Source organism: Pristiophorus japonicus, chromosome 9, assembly GCF_044704955.1.
Source record: "Pristiophorus japonicus isolate sPriJap1 chromosome 9, sPriJap1.hap1, whole genome shotgun sequence".
NCBI classification, from domain to species: domain Eukaryota; kingdom Metazoa; phylum Chordata; class Chondrichthyes; family Pristiophoridae; genus Pristiophorus; species Pristiophorus japonicus.
This window is the reverse complement of record NC_091985.1, coordinates 221,071,566-221,097,344: the sequence shown is the minus strand read 5'-3', so window position 1 is coordinate 221,097,344 and position 25,779 is coordinate 221,071,566. Positions and strand designations below refer to the sequence as shown.

General features: G+C 47.0%; 1 protein-coding gene across 1 annotated transcript in view; it reads left to right on the top strand.

Annotated features, from left to right (window-relative positions):
* LOC139274154 (zinc finger protein 229-like) overlaps window positions 1–25,167 on the top strand; it is a 48,688-nt gene extending 23,521 nt beyond the window's left edge. Inside the window, exons 5-6 of the mRNA XM_070891194.1 lie at window positions 9,007–9,110; window positions 19,595–25,167. Coding sequence (XP_070747295.1) covers window positions 9,007–9,110; window positions 19,595–20,384 — 894 coding nt within the window. The 3' untranslated portion in view covers window positions 20,385–25,167. The remainder of the gene's footprint in view (window positions 1–9,006; window positions 9,111–19,594) is intronic.
* Window positions 25,168–25,779: the final 612 nt, after the last annotated feature.

The window sequence follows — 25,779 nt, the reverse complement described above, 5'->3', positions numbered from 1 at the left end:
ACTGAACCTTGTGGCACCGCACTAGTCACTACCTGCCATTCTGAAAAGGACCCGTTTATTCCTACTCTTCGGTTCCTGTCTGCCAACCAGTTCTCTACCCACGTCAATATATTACCCCCAATACCATGTGCTTTCATTTTTGCACACCAATCTCTTGTGTGGGGCCTTGTCAAAAGCCTTTTGAAATTTTAAATACACCACATCCACTGATTCTCCCTTGTCCACTCTACTAGTTACATCCTCAAAAAAATTCTAGAAGATTTGTCAAGCATGATTTCCCTTTCATAAATGCATGCTGACTTGGACCGATCCTGTCACTGCTTTCCAAATGCGCTGCTTTTACATCTTTAATAATTGATTCCAACATTTTCCCCACTACCAATGTCAGGCTAACCGGTCTATAATTCCCTGTTTTCTCTCTCCCTCCTTTTAAAAAAAGTGGTGTTACATTAGCTACCCCCCCAATCCATTGGAACTGATCCAGAGTCTATAGAATGTTGGAAAATGACCACCGATGCATCCATTATTTCTAGGGCTACTTCCTTAAGTACTCTGGGATGCAGACTATCTGGCCCTGGGGATTTATCGGCCTTTAATCCCATCAATTTCCCTAACACAATTTCCTGACTAATAAGGATTTCCTTCAGTTCCTCCTTCTTGCTAGACCCTCGGTCCCCTAGTATTTCCGGAATGTTGGTTTGTGTCTTCCTTAATGAAGACACAACCAAAGTATTTGTTCAACTGGTCTGCCAATTCTTTGTTCCCCATTATAAATTCACCTTATTCTGACTGTAAGGGACCTACATTTGTCTTCACTTATCTTTTTCTCTTCACATATCTATCGATGCTTTTGCAATCAGTTTTTATGTTCCCTGCAAGCTTACTCTCATGCTCTATTTTACCCCTCCTAATTAAATCCTTTGTCCTCCTCTGCTGAATTCTAAATTTCTCCTAGTCCTCAGGTTTGCTGCTTTTTCTGGCCAATTTATATGCCTCTTCCTTGGATTTAACACTATCCTTAATTTACCTTGTTAGCGACAATTGGGCCACCTTCCCCGTTTTATTTTCACGCCAGACTGGATGTACAATTGTTGAAGTTCATCCATGTGATCTTTAAATGTCTGCCATTGCCTATCCACCGTCAACCCTTTAAGTATCATTTGCCAGTCTACCCTAACCAATTCATGTCTCATACCATCAAAGTTACCTTTCTTTAAGTTCAGGACTCTAGTCTCTGAATTAACTGTGTCACTCTCCATCTTAATGAAGAATTCTACCATATTATGGTCATTCTTCCCTAAAGGGCCTCGCAAACAAGATTGCTAATTAATCCTCTCTTATTACACAACACCCAGTCTTGGATGGCCAGCTCTCTAGTTGGTTCCTCGACATATTGGTCTCGAAAACCATCCCTTATACACTCCAGGAAATAATCCTCCACCGTATTGCTACCAATTTGGTCAGCCCAATCTATATGTAGATTAAAATCACCCGTGATAACTGCTGTACCTTTGTTGCACGCGTCCCTAATTTCCTGTTTGATGCTGTCCCCAACATCATGACTACTATTTGGTGGTCTGCACACAACTCCCACTCGCGTTTTCAGCCCTTTGGTGTTCCGCAGCTCTACCCATACAGATTCCACATCATCCAAGCTAATGTCCATCCTTACTATTGCATTAATCTCCTCTTTAACCAGCAACGCTACCCCACCTCCTTTTCCTTTCTGTCTATCCTTCCTGAATATTGAATACCCCTGGATTTTGAGTTCCCAGCCTTAGTCACCTTGGAGCCATGTCTCCATACTCCCAATTACATCATATCCATTAACAGCTGTCTGTGCAGTTAATTCATCCACCTTATTACGAATGCTAAATGCGTTGAGACACAGAGCTTTCAGACTTGTTTTTTTTGTTTATATTACACTAGACCCTGTCTCTGTTTATATTACACTAGACCCTGTCTTTGTTTATATTACACTAGACCCTGTCTCTGTTTATATTACACTAGACCCTGTCTCGGTTTATATTACACTAGACCCTGTCTCTGTTTATATTACACTAGACCCTGTCCCTGTTTATATTACACTAGACTCTGTCTCTGTTTATATTACACGAGACCCTGTCTCTGTTTATATTACACTAGACCTTGTCTCTCCATGCAGTCCTGATGGAGTGCTGCACTGTCAGAGCTACTCTTTCCATTGAGAAGATAAGCCAAGGCCCCGCCTGGCCCCTCAGGTGAACATAAACATGCCATGGCATGATTTTGAAGAAGAGCAGGGGGATTGGTCCCCAGTGTTTGGGCCAATAATTATCCCTCAACCAATAACACTAACACAAGAAATAGGAGCAGGAGTAAGCCATTTGACCCCTCGAACCTGCTCCGCTGTTTAATAAGATGATGGGTGATCTAATCATGGACTCAGTTCCACTTCCCTGTCCGCTCCCCGTAACCCTTTATTCCCTTATCACTCAAAAATCTGTCTATCCCCGCCTTAAATATATTCAAAGACCCAACCTCCACAGCTCTCTCAGGCAGAGAATTCCACAGATTTACAACCCTCTGAGAAAAAATTCCTCCTCATCTCGGTTTTAAATGGGCAGCCTCTTATTCTGAGACTATGAGCCCTAGTTCTAGATTCCCCCTATGAGTGGAAATATCCTCATTGCATCCACCTTGTCAAGCCCCCTCATTATTTTATATTTTCGATAAGATCACCTCTCATTCTTCTGAACTCCAATGAGTATAGACCCAACCTACTCAAACTATCTTAATAAGTCAACCCCCTCATTTCAGGAATCAACCTAGTGAACCTTTTTTGAACAGCCTCCAATTCAAGTATATCCTTTCTTAAATACAGAGACCAAAACCGCACACAGTACTCCAGGTGTGGCCTCACCAATATCCCGTGCAGTTGTAGCAGGACTTCTCTGCTTTTATACTCTATCCCCCTTGCAATAAAGGCCTTGCTGTATACAACCAGCGCCTCACTGCTAACCTGATGATCCTTGATGACCCTGAGATGCAGAATGCCCACAGCGCTTGGTCTGCCATCCAGGCCACCATAACCAGTGCCTGAGAAGAGACGCTCGGTCACTCAACCAGGAAACACCAGGATTGGTTTGATGAGAATGACCAGGAGATCCAAGAGGTAATAAATCGCAAGTGCAGGGCATTTCTGAACCTAAAACAACAACCCAACTCGGAAGCAGCAAAGCAGCATTGCAGACGGCTTAAGGCCGATGTCCAACAAAAAACCCGCGAGCTCAAGAACAGATGGTAGGTGGAGAAAGCACAGGAGATTCAGCAGCTGGCCAACAGCCATGATGTGCAAGAATTCTTCACCGCAGTCGAGGCTACCTACTGCCCATGCATCCAAGGCCCCACCCCACTGCTGGCCAGGAATGGGGAGATACTCATCAAGGACACCGAGGCAGTCAGGATCCACTTCGAAGATCTCCTTAACCGACACTGTCTTTGACTCGAGTGTCCCCGCAGCATGCTACACCCCACCATCTCAGCAAAACCCCAGCCCTGCACGTGGTAGAAAAGGCCATGCACCAGCTCAAGGACAACAAGGCAACGGGAGCGGATGGAATCCCCACTGCGGCACTAAAGTATGGCGGAGAGGCACTATTGGCATGAATGCATGACTTCATCTCTCTCAAATCTGGAAGGAGGAGAGCATGCCTGGAGATCTCGGAGATGCAGTAATCATGACCATCTTTAAAAAAAGGGGACAAGTCTGACTGCGGCAACTACTGAGGAATCTCCCTTTTATCAGCCACTGGGAAAGTTATCGCTAGAGTCCTCCTCAACCGTCTTCTTCCTGTGGCTGAGGAGCTCCTCCTGGAGTCACAATCTGGATTTCATCCATTACGGGATACAATGGACATGATCTTTACGGCGCGACAGCTGCAAGAAAAATGCAGGAAACAGCACCAATCCTTGTACATGTCCCTCTTTGACCTTACAAAAGCCTTTGACACTGTCAACCGCGAGGGACTATGGAGTGTCCTCCTCCGTTTCGGCTGCCCCCAAAAGTTTGTCACCATCCTCCACCTGCTCCACGACAACATGCAAACTGTGATCCTGACCAATGGATCCATTACAGACCCAATCCACGTCCAGACCGGGGTCAAACAGGGCTGCGACATCGATCTTTCTCGCTGTCATGCTCCACCTCACACTCAACAAGCTCCCCGCTGGAGTGGAACTAAACTCCAGAACCAGTGGGAACCTATTCGACCGTCAGCGTCTCCAGACCAGATCCCAGACAATCCCAACCTCTATCGTTGAACTACAGTATGCGAACGATGCTTGCATCTGCGCACATTCAGAGACTGAACGGCAAGTCATAGTCAACATCTTCACTGAGGCGTACGACAGCATGGGCCTTACACTAAACATCTGTAAGACAAAGGTCCTCCACCAACCTGACCCCACCACACAGCACTGCCCCCCAGCCATCAAGATCCACGGCGTGGACAACGTGAGCCACTTTCCATACCTCGGGAGCCTATTATCAGCAAGGGCAGACATCAACGACGAGGTTCAACACCGCCTCCAGTGCGCCAGTGCAGCCTTCGGCTGCTTGAGAGAGTGTTCGAAGGTCAGGCCCTCAAATCTGCCACCAAGCTCATGGTCTACAGGGCTGTAGTGATATACGCCCTCCTGTATGGCTCAGCGACGTGGACCATGTACAGTAGACACCTCAAATCGCTGGAGAAATACCACCAAGTATGTCTCCGCAAGATCCTGCAAATCCCCTGTGAGGACAGATGCACCAACGTCAGCGTCCTCGATCAGGCCAACATTCCCAGCATCGAAGCACTAACCACACTCGACCAGCTCCGTTGGGCGGGCCCACGTTGTTCGCATGCCTGACACAAGACTCCCAAAGCAAGCGCTCTACTTGGAAATCATACACGGCAAGCGAGCCCCAGGTGGGCAGAGGAAATGTTTCAAGAGCACCCTCAAAGCCTCCTTGATAAAATGCAACATCCCCACTGACACCTGGGAATCGCTGGCCAAAGACCACCCTAATTGGAGGAAGTGCATCCGGGAGGGCGCTGAGTACCTCGAGTCTCATCACCGAGAGCATGCAGAAAGCAAGCACAGGCAGCGGAAAGAGTGTGCGGCAAACCAGTCCCACCCACCCTTTCCTTCAATGACTGTCTGTCCCACCTGTGACAGAGACTGTAATTCCCATATTGGACTGTTCAGTCACCTAAGAACTCGCTTTTAGGGTGGAAGCAAGTCTTTGCGGATGACACTAAGTTGGGTGGCAGTGTGAGCTGCGAGGAGGATGCTATGAGGCTACAGAGTGACTTGGATAGGTTAGGTGAGTGGGCAAATGCGTGGCAGATGAAGTATAATGTGGATAAATGTGAGGTTATCCACTTTGGTGGTAAAAACAGAGAGACAGACTATTATCTGAATGGTGACAGATTAGGAAAAGGGAAGGTGCAACGAGACCTGGGTGTCATGGTACATCAGTCATTGAAGGTTGGCATGCAGGTACAGCAGGCGGTTAAGAAAGCAAATGGCATGTTGGCCTTCATAGCGAGGGGATTTGAGTACAGGGGCAGGGAGGTGTTGCTACAGTTGTACAGGGCATTGGTGAGGCCACATCTGGAGTATTGTGTACAGTTTTGGTCTCCTAACTTGAGGAAGGACATTCTTGCTATTGAGGGAGTGCAGCGAAGATTCACCAGACTGATTCCCGGGATGGTGGGACTGACCTATCAAGAAAGACTGGATCAACTGGGCTTGTATTCACTGGAGTTCAGAAGAGTGAGAGGGGACCTCATAGAAACGTTTAAAATTCTGACGGGTTTGGACAGGTTGGATGCAGGAAGAATGTTCCCAATGTTGGGGAAGTCCAGAACCAGGGGTCACAGTCTAAGGATAAGGGGTAAGCCATTTAGGACCGAGATAAGGAGAAACTTCTTCACCCAGAGAGTGGTGAACCTGTGGAATTCTCTACCACAGGAAGTAGTTGAGGCCAATTCACTAAATATATTCAAAAGGGAGTTAGATGAAGTCCTTACTACTCGGGGGATCAAGGGGTATGGCGTGAAAGCAGGAAGTGGGTACTGAAGTTTCATGTTCAGCCATGAACTCATTGAATGGCGGTGCAGGCTAGAAGGGCTGAATGGCCTGCTCCTGCACCTATTTTCTATGTTTCTATGTTTTCCTCGATTTTGAGGGACTGCCTATGAGAGTGATTATGACCCTGTGCAGTTATAGCAGGACTTTTCTGCTTTTATACTCTATCCATCTTGCAATAAAGGCAAAGATTCCATTTGCCTTCCTGATTACTTGCTGTACCTGCATACTAACTTTTTGTGTTTCATGCACAAGGACCCCCTCTGTACTGAAGCACCTTGCAATTTTTCTCCATTTAAATTATAATTTGCTTTTCTATTTTTTCTGACAAAGTGGATAACCTCACATTTTCCTACATTATACTCCATCTGCCAATTTTTTGCTCACTCACTTAGCCTGTCTATATCCCTTTGCTGATTTTTTGTGTCCTCACAATTTGCTTTCCCACCCATCTTTGTGTCATCAGCAAACTTGGTAACATTACATTCGGTCCCTTCATCCAAGTCATTAATATAGATTGTAAATAGTTGAGGTCCCAGCACCGATCCCTGTGTCCACTAGTCACTGTTTGCCAACCGGAAAATGACCCATTTATCCTGATTCTCTGTTTTCTGTTAGTTAGCCCATCCTCTATCCATGCTAATATATTACCCCCAACCTGGTGAACTTTTATTTTGTGCAGTAACCTTTTATGTGGCACCTTATCAATGCCTTCTGGAAATCCAAATATACCACATCCACTGGCTCTCCCTTATCTACCCTGCTCGTTCCATCCTTGAAGAACTCCAGCAAATTTGTCAAACATGATTTCCCTTTTGTAAAACCATGCTGACTCTGCTTGATTGAATTATGCTTTTCCAAATGTCCTGCTACTGCTTCCTTTTCCCAACGACAGATTTTAGGCTAACCGGTCTATAGTTTCCTGCTTTCTGTCTGCCTCTTTTTTTAAACAGGGGCGTTACATTTGTGGTTTTCCAATCTGCTGGGACCTCCCCAGAATCCAGGGAATTTTGGTAAATTACAACCAATGCATCCACTATCTTTGCAGCCACTTCTTTAAGGACCCTAAGATGCAAGCCATCAGGTCCAGGGGATTTGTCCGCTTTTAATCCCATTATTTCACCGAGTACTACTTCTTCAGTGATAGTGATTGTATTAAGTTCCTCCCTCCCTATAGCCCCTTGATTATCCGCTATTGGGATGCTTCTAGTGTCTTGTACGTGAAGACCGATACAAAAGATTTGTTCAAAATGTCTGCCATTTCCTTGTTCCCCATTATTAATTCCCCAGTCTCATCCTCTAGGGGACCAACATTTACTGCTCATTCATCACATTGCTGATTGTTGGATATTGTGCCCAATATGGCTGCCGCATTTCCTACATTACAACAGTGATTACATTTCAAAGAACTTCATTGGCTGTGCAGCACTTTGTGACCTCTCAGGTGGTGAAAGGCGCTATAGAAATGCAAGACTTTCCTTCCTTCTTATTGATGGATGAGATTTGTTTGGAATGATGCTCGAATGATGCATTTCCATGCCTAAGAAGGAGAAATATGACGCACATGGAGAGAAACAGACACACAACAATGTGCTCCACACACAATGAATGGCTTTGAAATGTTACTAATCAACAAAAGGGGCAGTCAGGTTTTTGACAGGGCAGTGAAATAAATGAGTTTGCGATGGTTGAGAGAATGGTGTTAACCAGGATGTGTGAATAAGTCCCTTCCCTTCCTCTAATGGTACCACAGAATCTTAGTAGTTCACTGCACAGAAAGAGGCCAATAGGCCCATCATCCGTGCTGGATCTGTGCTGGAAGAAACTAAAGCTAATTGCACTGGTCCGCTCTCTCCGCATAGCTCTGTATCATCCTTGCCTTGTTCCAATGGTCCCTTAAAAGATGTAATGGTCTATGTCACAAAACTGCAACCTAACTCACTTCACCTCTCTTCTCTTTCTGTCTCAGACAGTACCTAACTCACTTAAATCCTTCTATTTTCTGATCTCCCTCTTTGGGAGAAATAACAGTTTTACTTCCCCTCATTTCTCCCAGTGATAAACCCTCAGTCCGTCTCCTCCTTAGTGAACGTGTGAAAACTCAAATATTCTTTAAAATGAGAATTGGGAACAGTCATATTGAGATGCTGAGTTCTTGGTGCTGTCAGGGTGAGGCCTGTGTGTGGGTCTTGGTGCTGTCAGGGTGAGGCCTGTTTGTGGGTCTTGGTGTTGTCAGGGTGAGGCCTGTGTGTGGGTCCTGGTGCTGTCAGGGTGAGGCCTGTGTGTGGGTCTTGGTGCTGTCAGGGTGAGGCCTGTGTGTGAGTCTTGGTGCTGTCAGGGTGAGGCCTGTGTGTGAGTCTTGGTGCTGTCAGGGTGAGGCCTGTGTGTGGGTCTTGGTGCTGTCAGGGTGAGGTCTGTGTGTGGGTCTTGATGCTGTCAGGGTGAGGCCTGTGTGTGGGTCCTGGTGCTGTCAGGGTGAGGCCTGTGTGTGGGTCTTGGTGCTGTCAGGGTGAGGCCTGTGTGTGGGTCTTGATGCTGTCAGGGTGAGACCTGTGTGTGGGTCTTGGTGCTGTCAGGGTGAGGTCTGTGTGTGGGTCCTGGTGCTGTCAGGGTGAGGCCTGTGTGTGAGTCTTGATGCTGTCAGGGTGAGACCTGTGTGTGGGTCTTGGTGCTGTCAGGGTGAGGCCTGTGTGTGGGTCTTGGTGCTGTCAGGGTGAGGCCTGTATGTGGGTCCTGGTGCTGTCAGGGTGAGGCCTGTGTGTGTGGGTCCTGGTGCTGTCAGGGTGAGGCCTGTGTGTGGGTCTTGATGCTGTCGGGGTGAGACTGCCCTCACAGACAGGAAGCCTGTTCATGGCGATAACATCAAACTGACGCCTGCTATTTCATTCTCAGGCAACACGACTTCCTGCTGCCGGCTCCAAACTGCATCTATTTATGAAGTCCAGAATGATGAAAAAGAATGAAATAAAGAGACTTAAAAGTGAAGGAGACACAAGGTGATGAGAGACAGAAAATAAATCCAAGGACCACAATCTGGTGGAAACATCTGAGAAGGCCGCCTGTATCTGGCCACACATTGTGGTGACATTTGTAAATGAGCCTATTGTTTGTGTTTGGAGTCTCCATTCCCGGCGCTGTGTGTGGATCAGTCACTCAGCTCCCTCTGCTCTCTGAAGCCGGGAGATGGGAGTTTGCTCCCTGTCAGTTTATATGAGGATATTTTTTTTTATGCAACAAGTTGTGATCTGGATTGCACTGCCAGAAAGGGTGGTGGAAGCAGATTCAATAATAACTTTCAGAAGAGAATTGTATATATACTTGACTGAAAAATAACTGACAGTGCTATGGGGAATGATCAGGGCAGTGGGGTAATTGGATTGTCCTTTCACAGAGCCAGTACAGGCACGATGGGCCGAATGGCCTCCTTCTGTGATGTATCATTCTGTCTCTCACCACCTTGTGTCACCTTCCCTTTTAAGTCTCTTTCCCTATTTATTTCACTCTTTTTCATCTTTCTGGGCTTCATAAATAGAGGCAGAGACTGCAACATTGGACAGAATACACCAACTGGGGCCTAATCTGTGAATTATAAAGCTTTAGCAATAACATCCTTGCTTCAGTATGAAAACAGTGGGCAAAATAAACAGGTATTTACTCCCAGTAGAGTTTCTGTCCCTTCTGGAGAAGGCAATGAACTGTCTATTTTAACACCAGAACCTCCCTTTGTTGCAGTGACATTAAAAACCCAGGGAGTAATTTCCACCTTCACTCCCGGGCAGTAATCCTGCCCCAGGATCAATGACCTGGAATCTGCTAAAGGGTCCGGGGCCTTACTTAGGGCCTGAACAGGGCTCACGGCAACTTTCAGCTTTCAGTCCGCTTCAGCCCCTTTATTGTTACACCAGACCTCGCTTCTGTTGTTACCACTTCCCCATGTTATTCTTCAACCAGATCCCATTTCCACTCTTGTAACACTACACACCCTCCTGGTTAATATTACACCAACCACACATCTATTGTATAGGAACAGGAAGAGCCTGTTCAGCCCATCGAGCCTGTTCCGCCAATCAATAAGATCATAGCTGATCTGTTCCATAACTCCATCTATCCTCCTTGGCTTCATATCCCTTAATCCCTTGACTAGCAAAAATCTATCACTCCCAGATTTAAAATGATTGATTGAGTATCTACGGCTTTCTGTGAGGGAGTTGCACGCTTCTACCATATCGTCATAAGCAGTCCCTCGGAATCGAGGAAGACTTGCTTCCACTCTTAAAATGAGTTCTTAGGTGGCTGAACAGTCCAATACGAGAACCACAGTCCCTGTCACAGGTGGGACAGATAGCCGGTGAGGGAAAGGGTGGGTGGGACTGGTTTGCCGCACGCTCTTTCCGCTGCCTGCGCTTGTTTTCTGAATGCTCTCGGCGATGAGACTCAAGGTGCTCAGCGCCCTCCTGGATGCACTTCCTCTACTTAGGGCGGTCTTGGGCCAGGGACTCCCAGGTGTCAGTGGGGATGTTGAACTTTATCAGGGAGGCTTTGAGGGTGTCCTTGTAACGTCTCCTCTGCCCACCTTTGGCTTGTTTGCCGTGAAGGAGTTCCGAGTAGAGCACTTGCTTTGGGAGTCTCGTGTCTGGCATGTGGACGATGTGGCCTGCCCAGCGGAGCTGATCAAGTGTGGTCAGTACATCAATGCTGGGGATGTTGGCCTAGTCGAGGACGCTAATGTTGGTGCGTCTGTCCTCCCAGGGGATTTGCAGGATCTTGCGGAGACATCGTTGGTGATATTTCTCCAGCGACTTGACGCTTCTACCACCCTTGGTATGAATAAGTGTTCCCTAACTTCTCCCCTGAATGACCAGGCTCTGATTTTAAGGCTAGGTCCCCTTGTTCTAGACTCTCCCACCAACAGAAAAGGTTTCTCTCTGCCCTATCAATTCCTTTCAAAATGCTAAAAATCTCCGTCAAACCACCTTCTATATTCCAGAGAATGCAAGCCAACCACACATCTATAGTTATTGGACAAACAGAAAGACTTGCATTTGTACAACACCTATCATAACCTCTGCACCTTTACAACTATTTTTGTTGTAAATATTAATCAAGTGACCCCTGATTAAAGGGGGGTAGAGGCACTAAAACCGACAAAATAAACCAATTGAACTTTGGACGGTAAACTTAAATCAAATTAAAATTTGGTTGCTGGGGGTGATGATGCACTCCAGTGCCCACCTCTTGCGGAAGGCTGTAAGCATACCGGTGGACACTGCATGCTCCATCTCCAGGGACACCCTGGCTCGGATGTAACCACGGAAGAGAGGCTGAACGACTCCCTCGACCACCCGCTGCCTGGACCGGTTGATGGCCACGCCCAGCAGCAGTCCTACGAGGAGGCCCTGCGACCTACCCACTCCCCTCCGCACAGGGTGCCCAAAGATCAGGAGTGTGGGACTGAAATGCAACCAGAATTTGAGGAGCAGCCCCTTCAAATATTGGAAGAGGGGCTGCAACCAACATTGTACATTAACATGGAATGTCCGCACCTTTACATCCAATGAAGTGAAGTCACTGTTGTAATGTAGAAACTTAGCAGAAATTTTTTTTCCACAGTAAGATCACACAAAGGGCAATGTGAGATGACAAGATAATCAGTTTTTAGTTAATTTGGGTGCAGGTTAAATGGATGCAGAGGACGCCTTGGTTCAACACCTCATCGGAAAGATGACACTAGTGCAGCACACCCTCAGCACTCACGGAGTTTCGGCCTAGGTTATGGGCTCAGGACTCTGGATGGGAATTGAACCCACGATCCCTCTGACCCAGGGGCGAGAGTGCTACCACTGAGCCAAGGCTGACACAAACTGTTCCCTGTTCCCATTACACTGGACCGTGCCTGTGTTATTACACTAACCCCACCCATTCATACTGCAGTGGGCCTTCACTCTGTTATTAGACACTCGGCAAACCATTTGCAGTTATAACAATAGGCCCTGATTTGCACGCACTATAAGATGAAACCCAATCTTTGTTTTGTTGCACTAGATACTGCCTGTGTGACCATCACACTAGATCCAGCATTGTGTTCAGTGTAACACTCGAGTCTGCCTGTTATTCATCATAGGCGGTCCCTCGAACGAGGATGCCTTGCTTCCACAAGAGTTCACAGATGTTTGAATGAAGGACCCGATATTCCAGTCCTGAACTCCAATTGAAGGGTGGGAGATGCCTGTGCGTGGATTTTTTTAAATGTGTGGTGACCATTGCACATCAGCTACCACACGGGCTTAACAGAGCTAAGCCTTTATCCAGTGACAAGGATTGAACCAGGGCGACTGGAGACCTGAACATAACAACAGTTATAATAATAGAGGCATGCACTAGAACTGGAATAACAGGGGCAGGTTATTTTTCAATCAAAGCAGAAGCCGTGTCAAGCCCCCTCATAATCTTATACGTTTCGATAAGATCAGCTCTCATTCTTCTGAATTCCAATGAGCAGAGGCCCAATTTACTCAACCATCCCTCATAAGTCAACCCTCTCATCTCCGGAATCAACCTTGTGAACCTTCTTCGAACTGCCTCCAAATCAAATATATCCTTTCGTAAATATGGAAACCAAAACTGCATGCAGTATTCCAGGTGTGGCCTCACCAATACCCTGTACAACTGCAGCAAGACTTCCCTGATTTTATACTCCATCCCCTTTGCAATAAAGGCCAAGATTCCACTGGCCTTTCTGATCACTTGCTCTACCTGGATAATAACCTTTTGTGTTTAATGCACAAGTACCCCCAGGTTCCGCTGTATTGCAGCACTTTGCAATCTTTCTCCATTTAAATAATAATTTGCTCTTTGATTTTTTTCTGCCAAAGTGCATGACCTCACACTTTCCAACATTATACTCCATCTGCCAAATTTTTGCCCACTCACTTAGCCTGTCTATGTCCTTTTGCAGATTTTTCGTCTCCTCCTCACACATTGCTTTTCCTCCCATCTTTGTATCATCAGCAAACTTGGCTACGTTACACTTGGTCACTTCCTCCAAGTCGTCAATATAGATTGTAAATAGTTGGGGTCCCAGCACTGATCCCTATGGCACCCCACTGGTTACTGCTTGCCAACCCGAGAATGAACCATTTATCCCTACTCTCTGTTTTCTGTTCATTAGCCAATCCTCTATCCATGCTAATATATTACTCCCAACCCTCTGAACTTTTATCTTGTGCAGTAACCTTTTATGTGGCACCTTGTTAAATGCCTTCTGGAAGTCCAAATATACCACATCCACTGGTTCCCCTAACAGACTCGAGGGACTGAATGGCCTCCCCCTGTTCCTTATGTAACAGACTCAAGGGACTGAATGGCCTCCCCCTGTTCCTTATGTAACAGGCTCGTGGGACTGAATGACCTCCTCCTGTTCCAATGTAACAGACTCGAGGGACTGAATGGTCTCCTGTTCCTTATGTAACAGACTCTCACATACCAGAAACTGACAGATACAGAATAAATCCCGCACTCACATACCAGAAACTGACAGGTACAGAATAAATCCCGCACTCACTTACTCCAGAATGAGAGATACAGAATAAAACACACACTCACATACCAGAAACTGACAGGTACAGAGGAAACACACACTCACTCACCCCAGATTGAGAGATACAGAATGAATCTCACATTCACATAGCACAAACTGACATATAAAGGTAAAAATCCACACGCAGATACCAGAAACTTGACACCCCACACATCTACCACAAACTGATGGTACAGAAAAAAAACACAATCACATCCCAGAAACTGACAGGTACATATTAATTCCTACACTCACACAGCAGTAACTGACAAGTACAAAATAAAACCCACATTCACATAGCAGAAACTGACAGGTACAGAATGCAATCCACACTTAGATAACAGAAAGTGACCGATTCAGATTAAAAATACAGTCACATATCAGAAACTGACAGGTGCCGATTAAATCCCATACTCCCATACCGGAATCTGACAGATACAGAATAAAATCCATACTCCGATCGGAAAAACTGACAGATACTGGTCAATATCCAACACTCACATACCAGAAGCTGACAATCTAGTTTAAAGTACACACTGATGTACCAGAAACTGACAGGTACAGAATAAAACCTACACTCATATATCAGAAACTGACAGGTACAGAATAAAACCCACACTCACATATCAAAACTTGACAGGTACAAAATAAATCCCAACTCACATAGCAGAGACTGACAGGTACAGAATAAATCTCACATTCACTTCACAAAAACTGACAGGTAGAGTATGAAACCCACACCCATGTATCTGAACAATAATATGCAAGTAAAACCCATACACTCCTGTCGGAAACTGACAGGGAAACACACACGCCAGAGGCTGACGGAATGAGTAAAACAGTTTAGGCACTCGTACCCCAGTGTCAGACTCACACAATCGTTATTTCAGTTATTCGGATGATAACTAACATGTTCTCAAGGTGGCCCATTAAATTAGTGATAAAAGCAACTTGTGAAATAATCCTATTTTTGCTAATTTAATTTGTGACAAAAAGATGGTCTGAGCATGCGCTAAATACATGCTGCTCCTCCCCTCCCCTCCCCACACAGTGTTTAAACCGACGGGAAGGGCCCATGTGAGCTCCCCTCCCCCAGCTCTGTCAGTCGCTGCCGTTTCCTCTGTGCTGGGCTGATGATCATTTAACTCAGATATCCCAGGCCCGAGTAAGGGAGCAAACAGCAGCCTTCTTACAGCAGCTCATCGCATTGGGATTATGTCCGCAGATGGGCTTTGAGTCGGGGTAAGTTCAGCGGCAGTCGGGGGCTGTTTGTAAGAGGTGGAGTGGAGCAGGAACTAGTTCTGGAACATGGAGTGAGTGGGGGAAGTGGGAGCCCATTCTCGGGCCGTGTGTACAGTGTAAGGTAACAGAGAAAGTAAATCACCTCGCTCTTTCAAATCATTGCTGCTTTCTTTCCCCAAATCAGTAATGAATGTTCCTGATTCAGTTCCAATCTCAGTGTCTGTTGTTCTTGGACATTGAACAGTGGAAACACAGCCTGAGAGTGAGGATGTGAGGAGTTTCACAAAGTGCATCTATTGCAGGCACCAGAAGAGGAATGTGACAGGAGACATTTCAAAAATGGGTTATTTTGTTTTGGTGCGTTGAATTCTCCAGAATCGTGTTGAAGGTGATCGAGAGATACATTGTCGCCCCCTCAGAAACATCAGGATTCGGTCACTGTGACATTCTGTTAATGACACAGGCCCTTAACTCGATTCCAATAGACTGAGAACAATTGTTGTACAGCCCAGGTACCTGTGGTTATATTCCAGGAAGCGATTCAGAATTTTACAGGTAATCCCATGGGAGTGGGAGATATAAACCTGGACTGTGCCAATCGGGTGTTCCCATTCATGGACCAGTGCTGGGTTTGGGTTGTGTCTGGATGCTGATAACTTACGATAGAACCGTCCTACACACCTGATGTGGTGAACCTGAGTGTCGCTGTACTGCAGTGAGGTCAGACAATGACACTGTTTGTATCACGGATTCCTCTCTCCAGATACTTTACTTTATTATAAACATATACATTCATTACAACTTTATTTTTATATTCTCTCCATCACCTGTCCATATCATAACTAATAGTGTTCTCCTATTATTATTCTCAGAGCAAAATACTTCACCAAGCCAGAATAAATGTGATCTTTCCTCCACCCGGAACACAAGGAACAGTGCAGGCAGCTCCTTCTCACACACAGTAAGTACATTATCACTCACAGAGCGCAGAGACACAGAACTGATCTCAATCATATTGTCACAGGCAGCAGAAGCTGTCAGTCCCACAGTAATCCAAATTTCCAGAGTTATGTTATGAATCCCAGTCACTTGGAGCAGTACAATAATGTGTTGTTTCAAAGTCCAATCATATTGCACTGAACGGCAGATCCAATTTCACTCCCTTACTCACACACATGAACAGATAGACTCTGACACAATGTCAATCCATATTGATGTCTGTACAATGACTCTCAAACCCAACAGCTAACATACAAGAGAAGAGAAATGGACGAAATGGATTGAACCAAAACTCCTCCTGAGACAGTCATCAATAATCGCAAACTATCATCCGCCTACAGCAGGTGGAGAAGGAACTAAATCCAACAGTCACACAGAGCAAGAATAGCTCAGTACAAGAGACTATCAATTACATAATGAATCTCACATTCACACACATCACCAGTCTAACAGATACATAATCAATCCCACACTCTCACATATCACCAGTCTAACAGATACATAATCAATCCCACACTCACACTCAGTACCAGAGACTGAGAGAAACATAATGATACACTCAGACACATTGAATGACAGATTGAGAGAGAATCACAATCACCTCCAGTACCTGAGATTGACTGACTGACTGATAGTGAAACCCACATTCCCATACCAGGCCCTTACAGCTACAGACAAATACTCACACTCACATTCCAGAGACCGATAGATAGAGTAATACCCACACTCATATTCCAGAGACCGATAGATACAGAATAAAACCCACATTCACAGATCAGAAAATGACAGGGACTGTGTAAATCTGACACTCACATACCAGAGAATGTAAGACACAGAATGAAACCCACACTCACTTACCAGTAATTGACAGGTACAGAGTGAAAACCTCTCTTCCATACCATAAACTTACAGGTATAAAGGAAAAGCCACACTCGCTAACCAGAGACTGACAGATACAGAATAAATACTACACTCACTGGTGGGCATAGTCTACAGGCCCCCGAACAGTAGCTACACTGTTTGATGGAGTATAAATCAAGAAATAATGGAGGCTTGTAAAAAAGGAACGAGAATAATCATGGGCAATTTTAATCTTCATATTGATTGAACAAATCAAATAGGCCAAGGTAGCCTTGAGGAAGAGTTCATCGTATGTATCCGGGATAGTTTCCTTGAACAGTACGTTGCGGAACCAACTAGGGAGCAGGCTTAGATCTGGTACTGTGTAATGAGAACATAAAAACATAAGAAATAGGAGCAGGAGTAGGCCATTTGGCCCCTCGACCCTGCTCCGCCATTTAGTAAGCACATGTCTGATCTGATCATAGACTCACCTCCACTTCCCTGCCCGCTCCTCATAACCCTTTATTCCCTTATCGCTCAAATATCTGTCCATCTCCGCCTTAAATATATTAAATGGCCCAGTCGCCACAGCTCCCTGGGGCAGAGAATTCCACAGATCTACAACCACATGAGAGAATAAATTCCTCCTCATTTCAGTTTTAAATGGGCAACCCCTTATTCTGAGACTATGTCCCAAAGTTCTAGTTTCCCCTATGAGTGGAAATAGCCTCATTGCATCCACCTTGTCGAACCCCCTCATTATCTTTTATGTTTCAATAAGACCCGCCTCTCATTCTTCTGAACTCCAATGAGTATAGGCCGAACCTACTCAACCTCTCTTCATAAGTCAACCTCCTCATCTCCGGAATCAACCAAGTGAACCTTCTCCGAACAGCCTCTAATTCAAGTATATTCTTCCTTAAATACGGAGTCCAAAACTGTACGCAGCACTCCAGGTGTGGTCTCAACAATACCCAGTACAGTTATAGCAGGACTTCTTTGCTTTTATACTCCATCCCCCTTTGCAATAAACACCAACGTTCCATTTGCCTTCCTGATTACTTGCTGTACCTGCATACTAAGTTTTTGTGTTTCATGCACAAGGACACGCAGGTCCCTCTGTACTGCAGCACTTTGCAATTTTTCTCCATTTAAATAATCTGCTTTTTTATTATTTTGCCAAAGTGGACAACCTCACACTCTCCCACATTATATTTGGGACGGACTCCACTTGGAACGTGCTGAGGCTAGGGTCCTGGTGAATCGAATAACTAGGTTTGCCGAGAGAGCTTTAACTAATCAGTTGTGGGGGTGGAGGTTTCAGGTGAGCAGAAACCTAAAAGCTCAAAGAACAAGATGAAGGCAATAGAGCAGGGTAGCATTGGGGGAAACAAAAACCAAAGCATGACAGGAAAGGACATAAGAGTGTATCCGAAACTGGGCCATAGCAGGAGAAAAACCATGCTGACGCTGCTTGACTGAATTATGCTTTTTCAAATGTCGTGCTACAGATGTTAGGCTAACTGGTCTTCTGACTCTGTTGTGAAGCACCTTGGGATGTTGTACTACATTAAAGGTGCTATATAAATAAAAGTTTATTTAATAATAATGGAAAGCTGCAGGTTTGTGCGCTGCCACCAAGATTCATCGAGATGTAGAGTGCATGTGTGGCCATCTTTGCAGAGGAGCAAAGTGTGGGCAGGGCTACAGGGTCCCAGTGAACCCAGCCAGGGTCAGCACCTTCAGGTGAGGGAGAGGGGAACCAGTGAGTGTAGAACTGAACCCAGCCAGAGTCAGCACCTTCAGGGGAGGGAGAGGGGAACCAGTGAGTGTGGAACTGAACCCAGCCAGAGTCAGTACCTTCAGGGGAGGGAGAGGGGAACCAGTGAGTGTAGAACTGAACCCAGCCAGAGTCAGCACCTTCAGGGGAGGAGAAGGAGGGGAACCAGTGAGTGTAGAACTGAACCCAGCCAGAGTCAGCACCTTCAGGGGAGGGAGAGGGGAACCAGTGAGTGCAGAACTGAACCCAGCCAGAGTCAGCACCTTCAGGGGAGGGAACGGGAAACCAGTGAGTGTCGAACTGAACCCAGCCAGAGTCAGCACCTTCAGGGGAGGGAGAGGGGAACCAGTGAGTGTAGCACTGAACCCAGCCAGAGTCAGCACCTTCAGGGGAGGGAGAGGGGAACCAGTGAGTGTAGAACTGAACCCAGCCAGAGTCAGCACCTTCAGGAAAGGAGAAAGCGGTGAACCGGAGAGTTTAGAACCCTGACAAAGTAGATGGTGAAAACTGGGAGTGGAGGACAAGCTGTCTTCAGACGTGCGATGTGTTTGAATTTCAGCACAGGGAGGACGGAGAGTGTATGGGATAGGGGATTTACAGCTTTGGAGGAACAAGAGAGGCAAGAATGTTTCATAGAATCTAGAATTGTCTGTTCTGAATTTCTGTCCTGTAATTGCAGTAATGGTTTTTGTAAACTCCTTTTCCATGGTATTAGAAGGGAAGGATTTGCAGACGGGAAACTCAAACCAAACTTCGCATCAAGTTCTGACTGAATCACTCGATTCCTCAGGACCTGAATATCATCGGCCTTTGAATGTGGAAGGAGAAATGTTTGTCTGTTCTGTCTGTGAGAACAGATTTCAAACATCAGTGTGATTGGAAAAGCACCGAGACACACACAGCCGAGTGAGAGTGTACCAGTGCACTGACTGTGGAAAGAGCTTCAACCAGTTACACAGCCTGAAAAAACATCGCACCATTCACAGCGGGGAGAAACTGTATACGTGTTCTGTGTGTGGACGAGGCTTCAACTGATCATCCAACCTGGAGAGACACAAGGACACCCGCACCACGGAGAAACCGTGGGAATGTGGGGACTGTGGGAAGAGATTAATTTGCCCGTCTGATCTGGAAGTTCATCGGCGCAGTCACACTGGGGAGAGGCCATTCACCTGCTCAGTGTGTGGGAAAGGATTCACTACCTCATCCGACCTGCTGGTACACCAGCGAGTTCATACCGGGGAGAGACCGTTCACCTGCTCTGAGTGTGGGAAGGGATTCACTACCTCATCCGACCTGCTGGTTCACCAGCGAGTTCACACTGGGGAGAGACCATTCACCTGCCCTGAGTGTGGGAAGGGATTCATTCGGTCATCCTTCTTGCTGGTACACCAGCGAGTTCACACCGGGGAGAGGCCGTTCACCTGCTCCATTTGTGGGAAGAGATTCACTCAGTTATCCCACCTGCTGAGACACCAGCGAGTTCACACTGGGGAGAGACCGTTCATCTGCTCTGAGTGTGGGAAGGGCTTCACTCAGTTATCCAACCTGTTGACACACCAGCGAGTACACACTGGGAAGAGATCATTCATCTGCTCTGAGTGTGGGAAGGGCTTCACTCAGTCATCCTACCTGCTGATACACCAGCGAGTTCACACTGGGGAGAGGCCATTCACCTGCTCTGAGTGTGGGAAGGGATTCACTGTGTCATCCCGCCTGCTGATACACCAGCGAGTTCACACTGGAGAGAGGCCATTCACCTGCTCCGTGTGTGGGAAGGGATTCACTCAATCATCCAACCTGCTGAGACACCAGCGAGTTCACAAGTGACTGCAGTGTTTGGATTCTGCTGTTATCCCAGACTGAATCGTGTCCATTCTGACAATTGGGGTTTCTTTCTGCTGATACTGATTACCCCTATAACTGGGCTGGAGTTTAATATTCTGGATATTTGACCAATTAATCAATGGGAAATGGGTCAGATAAAAATAATGCTGATTGTGTTTGCATCCTGTTTAACTGTTTAAACAGCTTTCTTCAAATACTGAAAGCTGCAACAAATGGAGCTAAACTTTGTTGAACAATTGATGATAAAATGAATTGAATCTGCTGGTTGGTTTTGAATTTCTCTGGGATGGAGCTGGACATGATGTGCCTTGAAATACCGCCGGTGTCCAGTAGATGACGCTGTCCCTCCAATTAACCTCGACTGAGAGGAGCGTGACTGCCCCCTAGAGCAGGAGGAATGACGGCAGCTCAGCGTCAGACACTGAACATACTGCACCCCCACAGTAACATCACACACTGCCCCCCTCCCTGGGGCAGCTCAGAGTCAGACACTGATCTCACTCTCCCCACAGGGACATCACACACTGCTCCCTCCCTGGGGCAGCTCAGAGTCAGACACTGAACATACTGCACCCCCACAGTAACATCACACACTGCCCCCCTCCCTGGGGCAGCTCAGGATCAGACACTGATCTCACTCTCCCCACAGGGACATCACACACTGCCCCCTCCCTGGGGCAGCTCAGGATCGGACACTGAACATACTGCATCCCACAGGGACATCACACACTGCCCCCTCCCTGGGGCAGCTCAGGATCAGACACTGAACATACTGCATCCCACAGGGACATCACACACTGCCCCTTCCTTGGGGCAGCTCAGCGTCAGACACTGAACATACTGCACCCCCACAGTAACATCACACACTGCCCCCCTCCCTGGGGCAGCTCAGAGTCAGACACTGATCTCACTCTCCCCACAGTAACATCACACACTGCCCCCTCCCTGGGGCAGCTCAGAGTCAGACACTGATCTCACTCTCCCCACAGGGACATCACACATTGCCCTCTCCCTGGGGCAGCTCAGGATCAGACATTGAACATACTGCACCCCACAGGGACATCACACACTGCCCCCTCCCTGGGGCAGCTCAGGATCAGACACTGAACATACTGAACCCCACAGGGACATCACACACTGCCCTCTCCCTGGGGCAGATCAGAGTCAGAACTTGGAGGGGAGGATCCAGTTTTTGTGGACGATGTAGGAACCCACAACATAGGTAGGACTAGAAATGAGGTTCTGCTCAAAGAATTGGAGGAATTGGGGTCTAAATGAAAACGCTGAACCGCAAAGGTAATAATCTCTGGATTGTTACCTGAGCCACACGCCAAATGGTGTAAGGATAAGCAGATTAGAAAGTAAATGCGTGGCTCAAAGAGTGGTGTGGGAGGCATGGGTTTGCTTTACGGGCACTGGCACCAGCATTGGCAAAGAGGGAGCTGTTCCACTAGGATGGGCTTGACATGAACTGGGTAGGAACCAGTGTCCTGGCGAATCGAATAACTAGGGCAGTAAACAGGGCTTTAAACTAATGAAGGTGGGGCAGGGAGATCCAGGAAAGTACAGCACGGTTTAGATAGAGAAAAAGCAACAAAAGACATGCCAAGACTCAAGAGCAGAGCAGAGTTTTGGGTAAAAACAAACAGAGTGGGTCAGGAATGGACAGAGAGGCATTACTGACTGAGGAGACATCAGAGAAAAATAGAAAAAAGCCAAAACTAAAGGCACTCTATCTGAATGTACAAAGCATTCGCAACAGAATAGATAAATTAATAGCGCTGATAAAAATTAATAGGTTTAATCTAATAGCCATTATGGAGACATGGTTGCAAAGTGACCACAGTTGGAAACTAAATATTCCAGGATATGGAACTTTTAGAAGAAATGGAAAAGGAGGAGGGGTAGCCCTGATAATAAAGGATGGGCTAAAGACGGTAGAGGAAAACGATCTTAGCTCGTAAAATCAAGAAGTAGAATCAGTTTGGGTGAAGCTAAGAAACAGCAAGGGGCAGAAAACATTGGTGGGAGTTGTTTATAGGCCCCCAAACCGCAGTGGTAATGTAGGGCACAGTATAAATCAGGAAATTAGAGGTGCATGTAACAAAGGTAATACAATTATCATGGGGGACTTTAATCTGCATATAGACTGGGCAAACCTGTTATATATGTAGACTATAGATATACTCTCTGTGTAGTCACTGTATAGTTGCATAAGTTGGAGACTTTACCTGATGTACTGTCAATAAGGTTTACACTGTGTACATACTATGCTGACACCACTAGAAGGTGCAACTGGTGGAGACCAGGGTTTCCTGCCCTGGTGGCAGGGGCTGTATAAAAGCAGAGCCACCATGCAACTGCCTCACTCTGCAGTTTGGAATAAAGGACCAACGTCACTACAGTTTGAGTACAACACATTGCCTCGTGGAGTCATTCATAAGTGCATTACAAACATAATAACTGATGACGAGTATACAGACTTTCATGCGATTATGGCTATCTTTGGCACACTGAGAGGGTGATGATTGGGATGCCTTCACGGAAAGACTCGAGCATTATTTCGTGGCAAACGACTTGGCAGGGGATGTGTACTCATTGGCGGAGAAGCGCAAGGCTATACTGCTGACCAGTTGTGGGCCCGAGGTCTCCCGCCTCGTCAGGGACTTGCTGGCACCCACGAAGGCCAAGGATAAGACATACGATGAGCTGAGTGAACTAATTCGCGACCAACTAAAACCAAAGGAGAGCATCCTCACGGCCAGGCACAGATTCTACTCTCACCACAGACCTGAGGGCCAGGAGATTGCAAAATATGCTGCGGACCTCAGGAGACTTGCGGCACCATGTGATTTTAGCACGCACCTCAACGAAGCATTGCGAGACATCTTCGTTATGGGAATTGGCCACGAGGACCTCCTTCAAAAGCTATTATCGGCCGACACCACAGTAGACCTGCAGAGGGCCATCAGCATCAGTCAGGCGTTCATGACCTCGACCTGCAGCACCAAGCAAATTATTCATCCTGTGGACTCAAACCCGACAAGTACTGTACACAGAATTGCGCCTTTCACAGGCAAGACTGTAGAATGTGGCTCTGCCCAGGGCAGAGAGCACAGACCTCAGGGTTCCAGAACTCAGAGTCCGCCAAGGGGTGCTAATCGAGTAGCATCATGCTAGCATTGCGGAGGAAACCATAGGGCTAACCAGTGTCGGTTTGCTGAGTACGTATGCAAAGCCTGTATCACGAAGGGCCACCTCCAGTGTATGTGTAAAAGAAATACGACTTACTCAGTGGGCATATGATAATTTGGCCAGAGTGGCAGCTCAACCCCAAGAAGAAGTGTATGAAGTGTATACCTGCACCACCAATTGTCCTCCAGTGAAAATAGAAGTCGCGATGAATGGCGTTCCAGTCTTCGGAGCAAGCCAGTCGGTGATGAGCCAGGATGCCTTTGAGAGTTATGGAACAAAAAACGACCCGAGCTGGTTTCATTACAGGAAAAGTTGCGCACCTACACCAAGGAGCTGATCCCAGTCCTTGGTAGTGCGGTTGTAAAGGTAATCCATAATGGCGTGGTGCACAAGTTACCTCTGTGGATTGTTGCAGGTGATGGTCCAACACTACTCAAAAGAAGGTGGATGGGGAAGATACAGTGGAAATGGGAAGACCTCTTCACTCCGGCAATCGATGTCCCCCGTGCTCAGAGGCAGAGCAAAACCTCACTGTCGCTCGGGCCAGGCACCAGAGAACAGACCAGCGCAGCGCCTGAGGCACAGACCATCCATCAAGACTGTGTGACAATGATCCGACCAGAACGATCTAAAAGCACCTTCCCGGCTCCAGTGGCAGGACTCCTGGGGAGGAAGATCGAATTTACAGGCACTCTTCCAGCTTTTGTGGCAGAATCGCGGGAGAGAAGGATCAAGGCAGTTGACCTTGAGGACAGAGGCAAGATGGCGTCCTTGCTGCAGTGAGGTGCAGCATGGCTGAAAAAAAAGAAGGCCATGGCCATACCACGAGGACTTGATTGGGGTAAAGCCAACAGGGTTCTCTTAAAGGAGACCTGCAACCAACTGAACTTAAAGAGACATTGCATGCATGGTAATCAATGTAACGAACTGATTAAGATTTTGAACAAAATGTTGCAAAATATCGGGAATAGAGTGTCCCCAAAAGTAGCAAACGAGCGAATTCGGGAGGGTAAAGACGCTGATACCCTGCCCCAGGTCTATCCCATGCTGCAGGCACCCCAAATGGCACTATTCGTCACGGACCTGGAAACGGAAATGGCGCCAATACGCGCAGTCAGCCGCCATTGCCCACCACTCGGGTGGAGACGGCGCAGCCCCCAGACCCAGTCGCTACCTCGGCCATGTCCGGGAGCGAAAGGTCAGAACCAACGAGTTCCCCGAATGGGAACTGGAACAGCCAGGTTCAAAACACCATTAGAGAGCAGGCAGAAGATTCTGCAGCCCTCAAAGGAGGACAGGAAGGCCATACACATCTGTGGCTCTGCCCACCATTAGGCAATGGCAAAGGCCCAGAGTCCTGGCAAAGTGAGCGAACCAAGCCCACCCCAGTAGCAGGGGGTGCAGCGCCGCCATCAGACGACCAGGACCCCATCCAGTTTCTCTGGAACCAGCGTCCTTGCATACCTGTACTGCTACCTGAGTACTGACCATGACTGAACCATGAATGCAATCTACCCAATCCTGGCGCATGACCGTAAAACGTAACTAATGTAAGTCCCTGAACCAATTAAAAAACTTTTCTGTAAAAACCTTTCTTTGTACTTTCACTGTGTCTAATCCTATATGTTAATGTAATGGGCCAGCTGCATGATCTCGCTGTGGGGGGCGGGGGGGGCGGCGGGGCGGGGGTGGGGAATGGATGTTTGGACACACACATGGATCACACACACAACCCACTGGAATCACCACTGCATCATCAGACCATCCAAACTGGTAACCACTACCCAAAGTTGTGGCAAAAGGACTTGGGGGTTAACAGGGCGAGAGCCAAGCCAAAGCACAGCCAAGGTGCAAGGGCTACTGGCACTTAAGTCTGGGGAGAGCTAAGCCAGAGCACACAGTGCAAAGGTAATTGGCAGAAAGGACTTGGGGGAGAATGATGTTATATATGCACACTATAGATTTACTCTCTGTGTAGTCACTGTATAGTTGCATAAGATGGAGACTTGTTTACCTGATGTACTGTCAATAAGGTTTACAATGTGTACATACTATGCTGGCACCACTAGAGGGTGCAATTGGTGGAGACCGGGGTTTCCTACTCTGGTGGCAGGGGCCGTATAAAAGCAGAGTGACCATGCGGCTGCCTCACTCTGAAGTTTGGAATAAAGGATCAAGATCA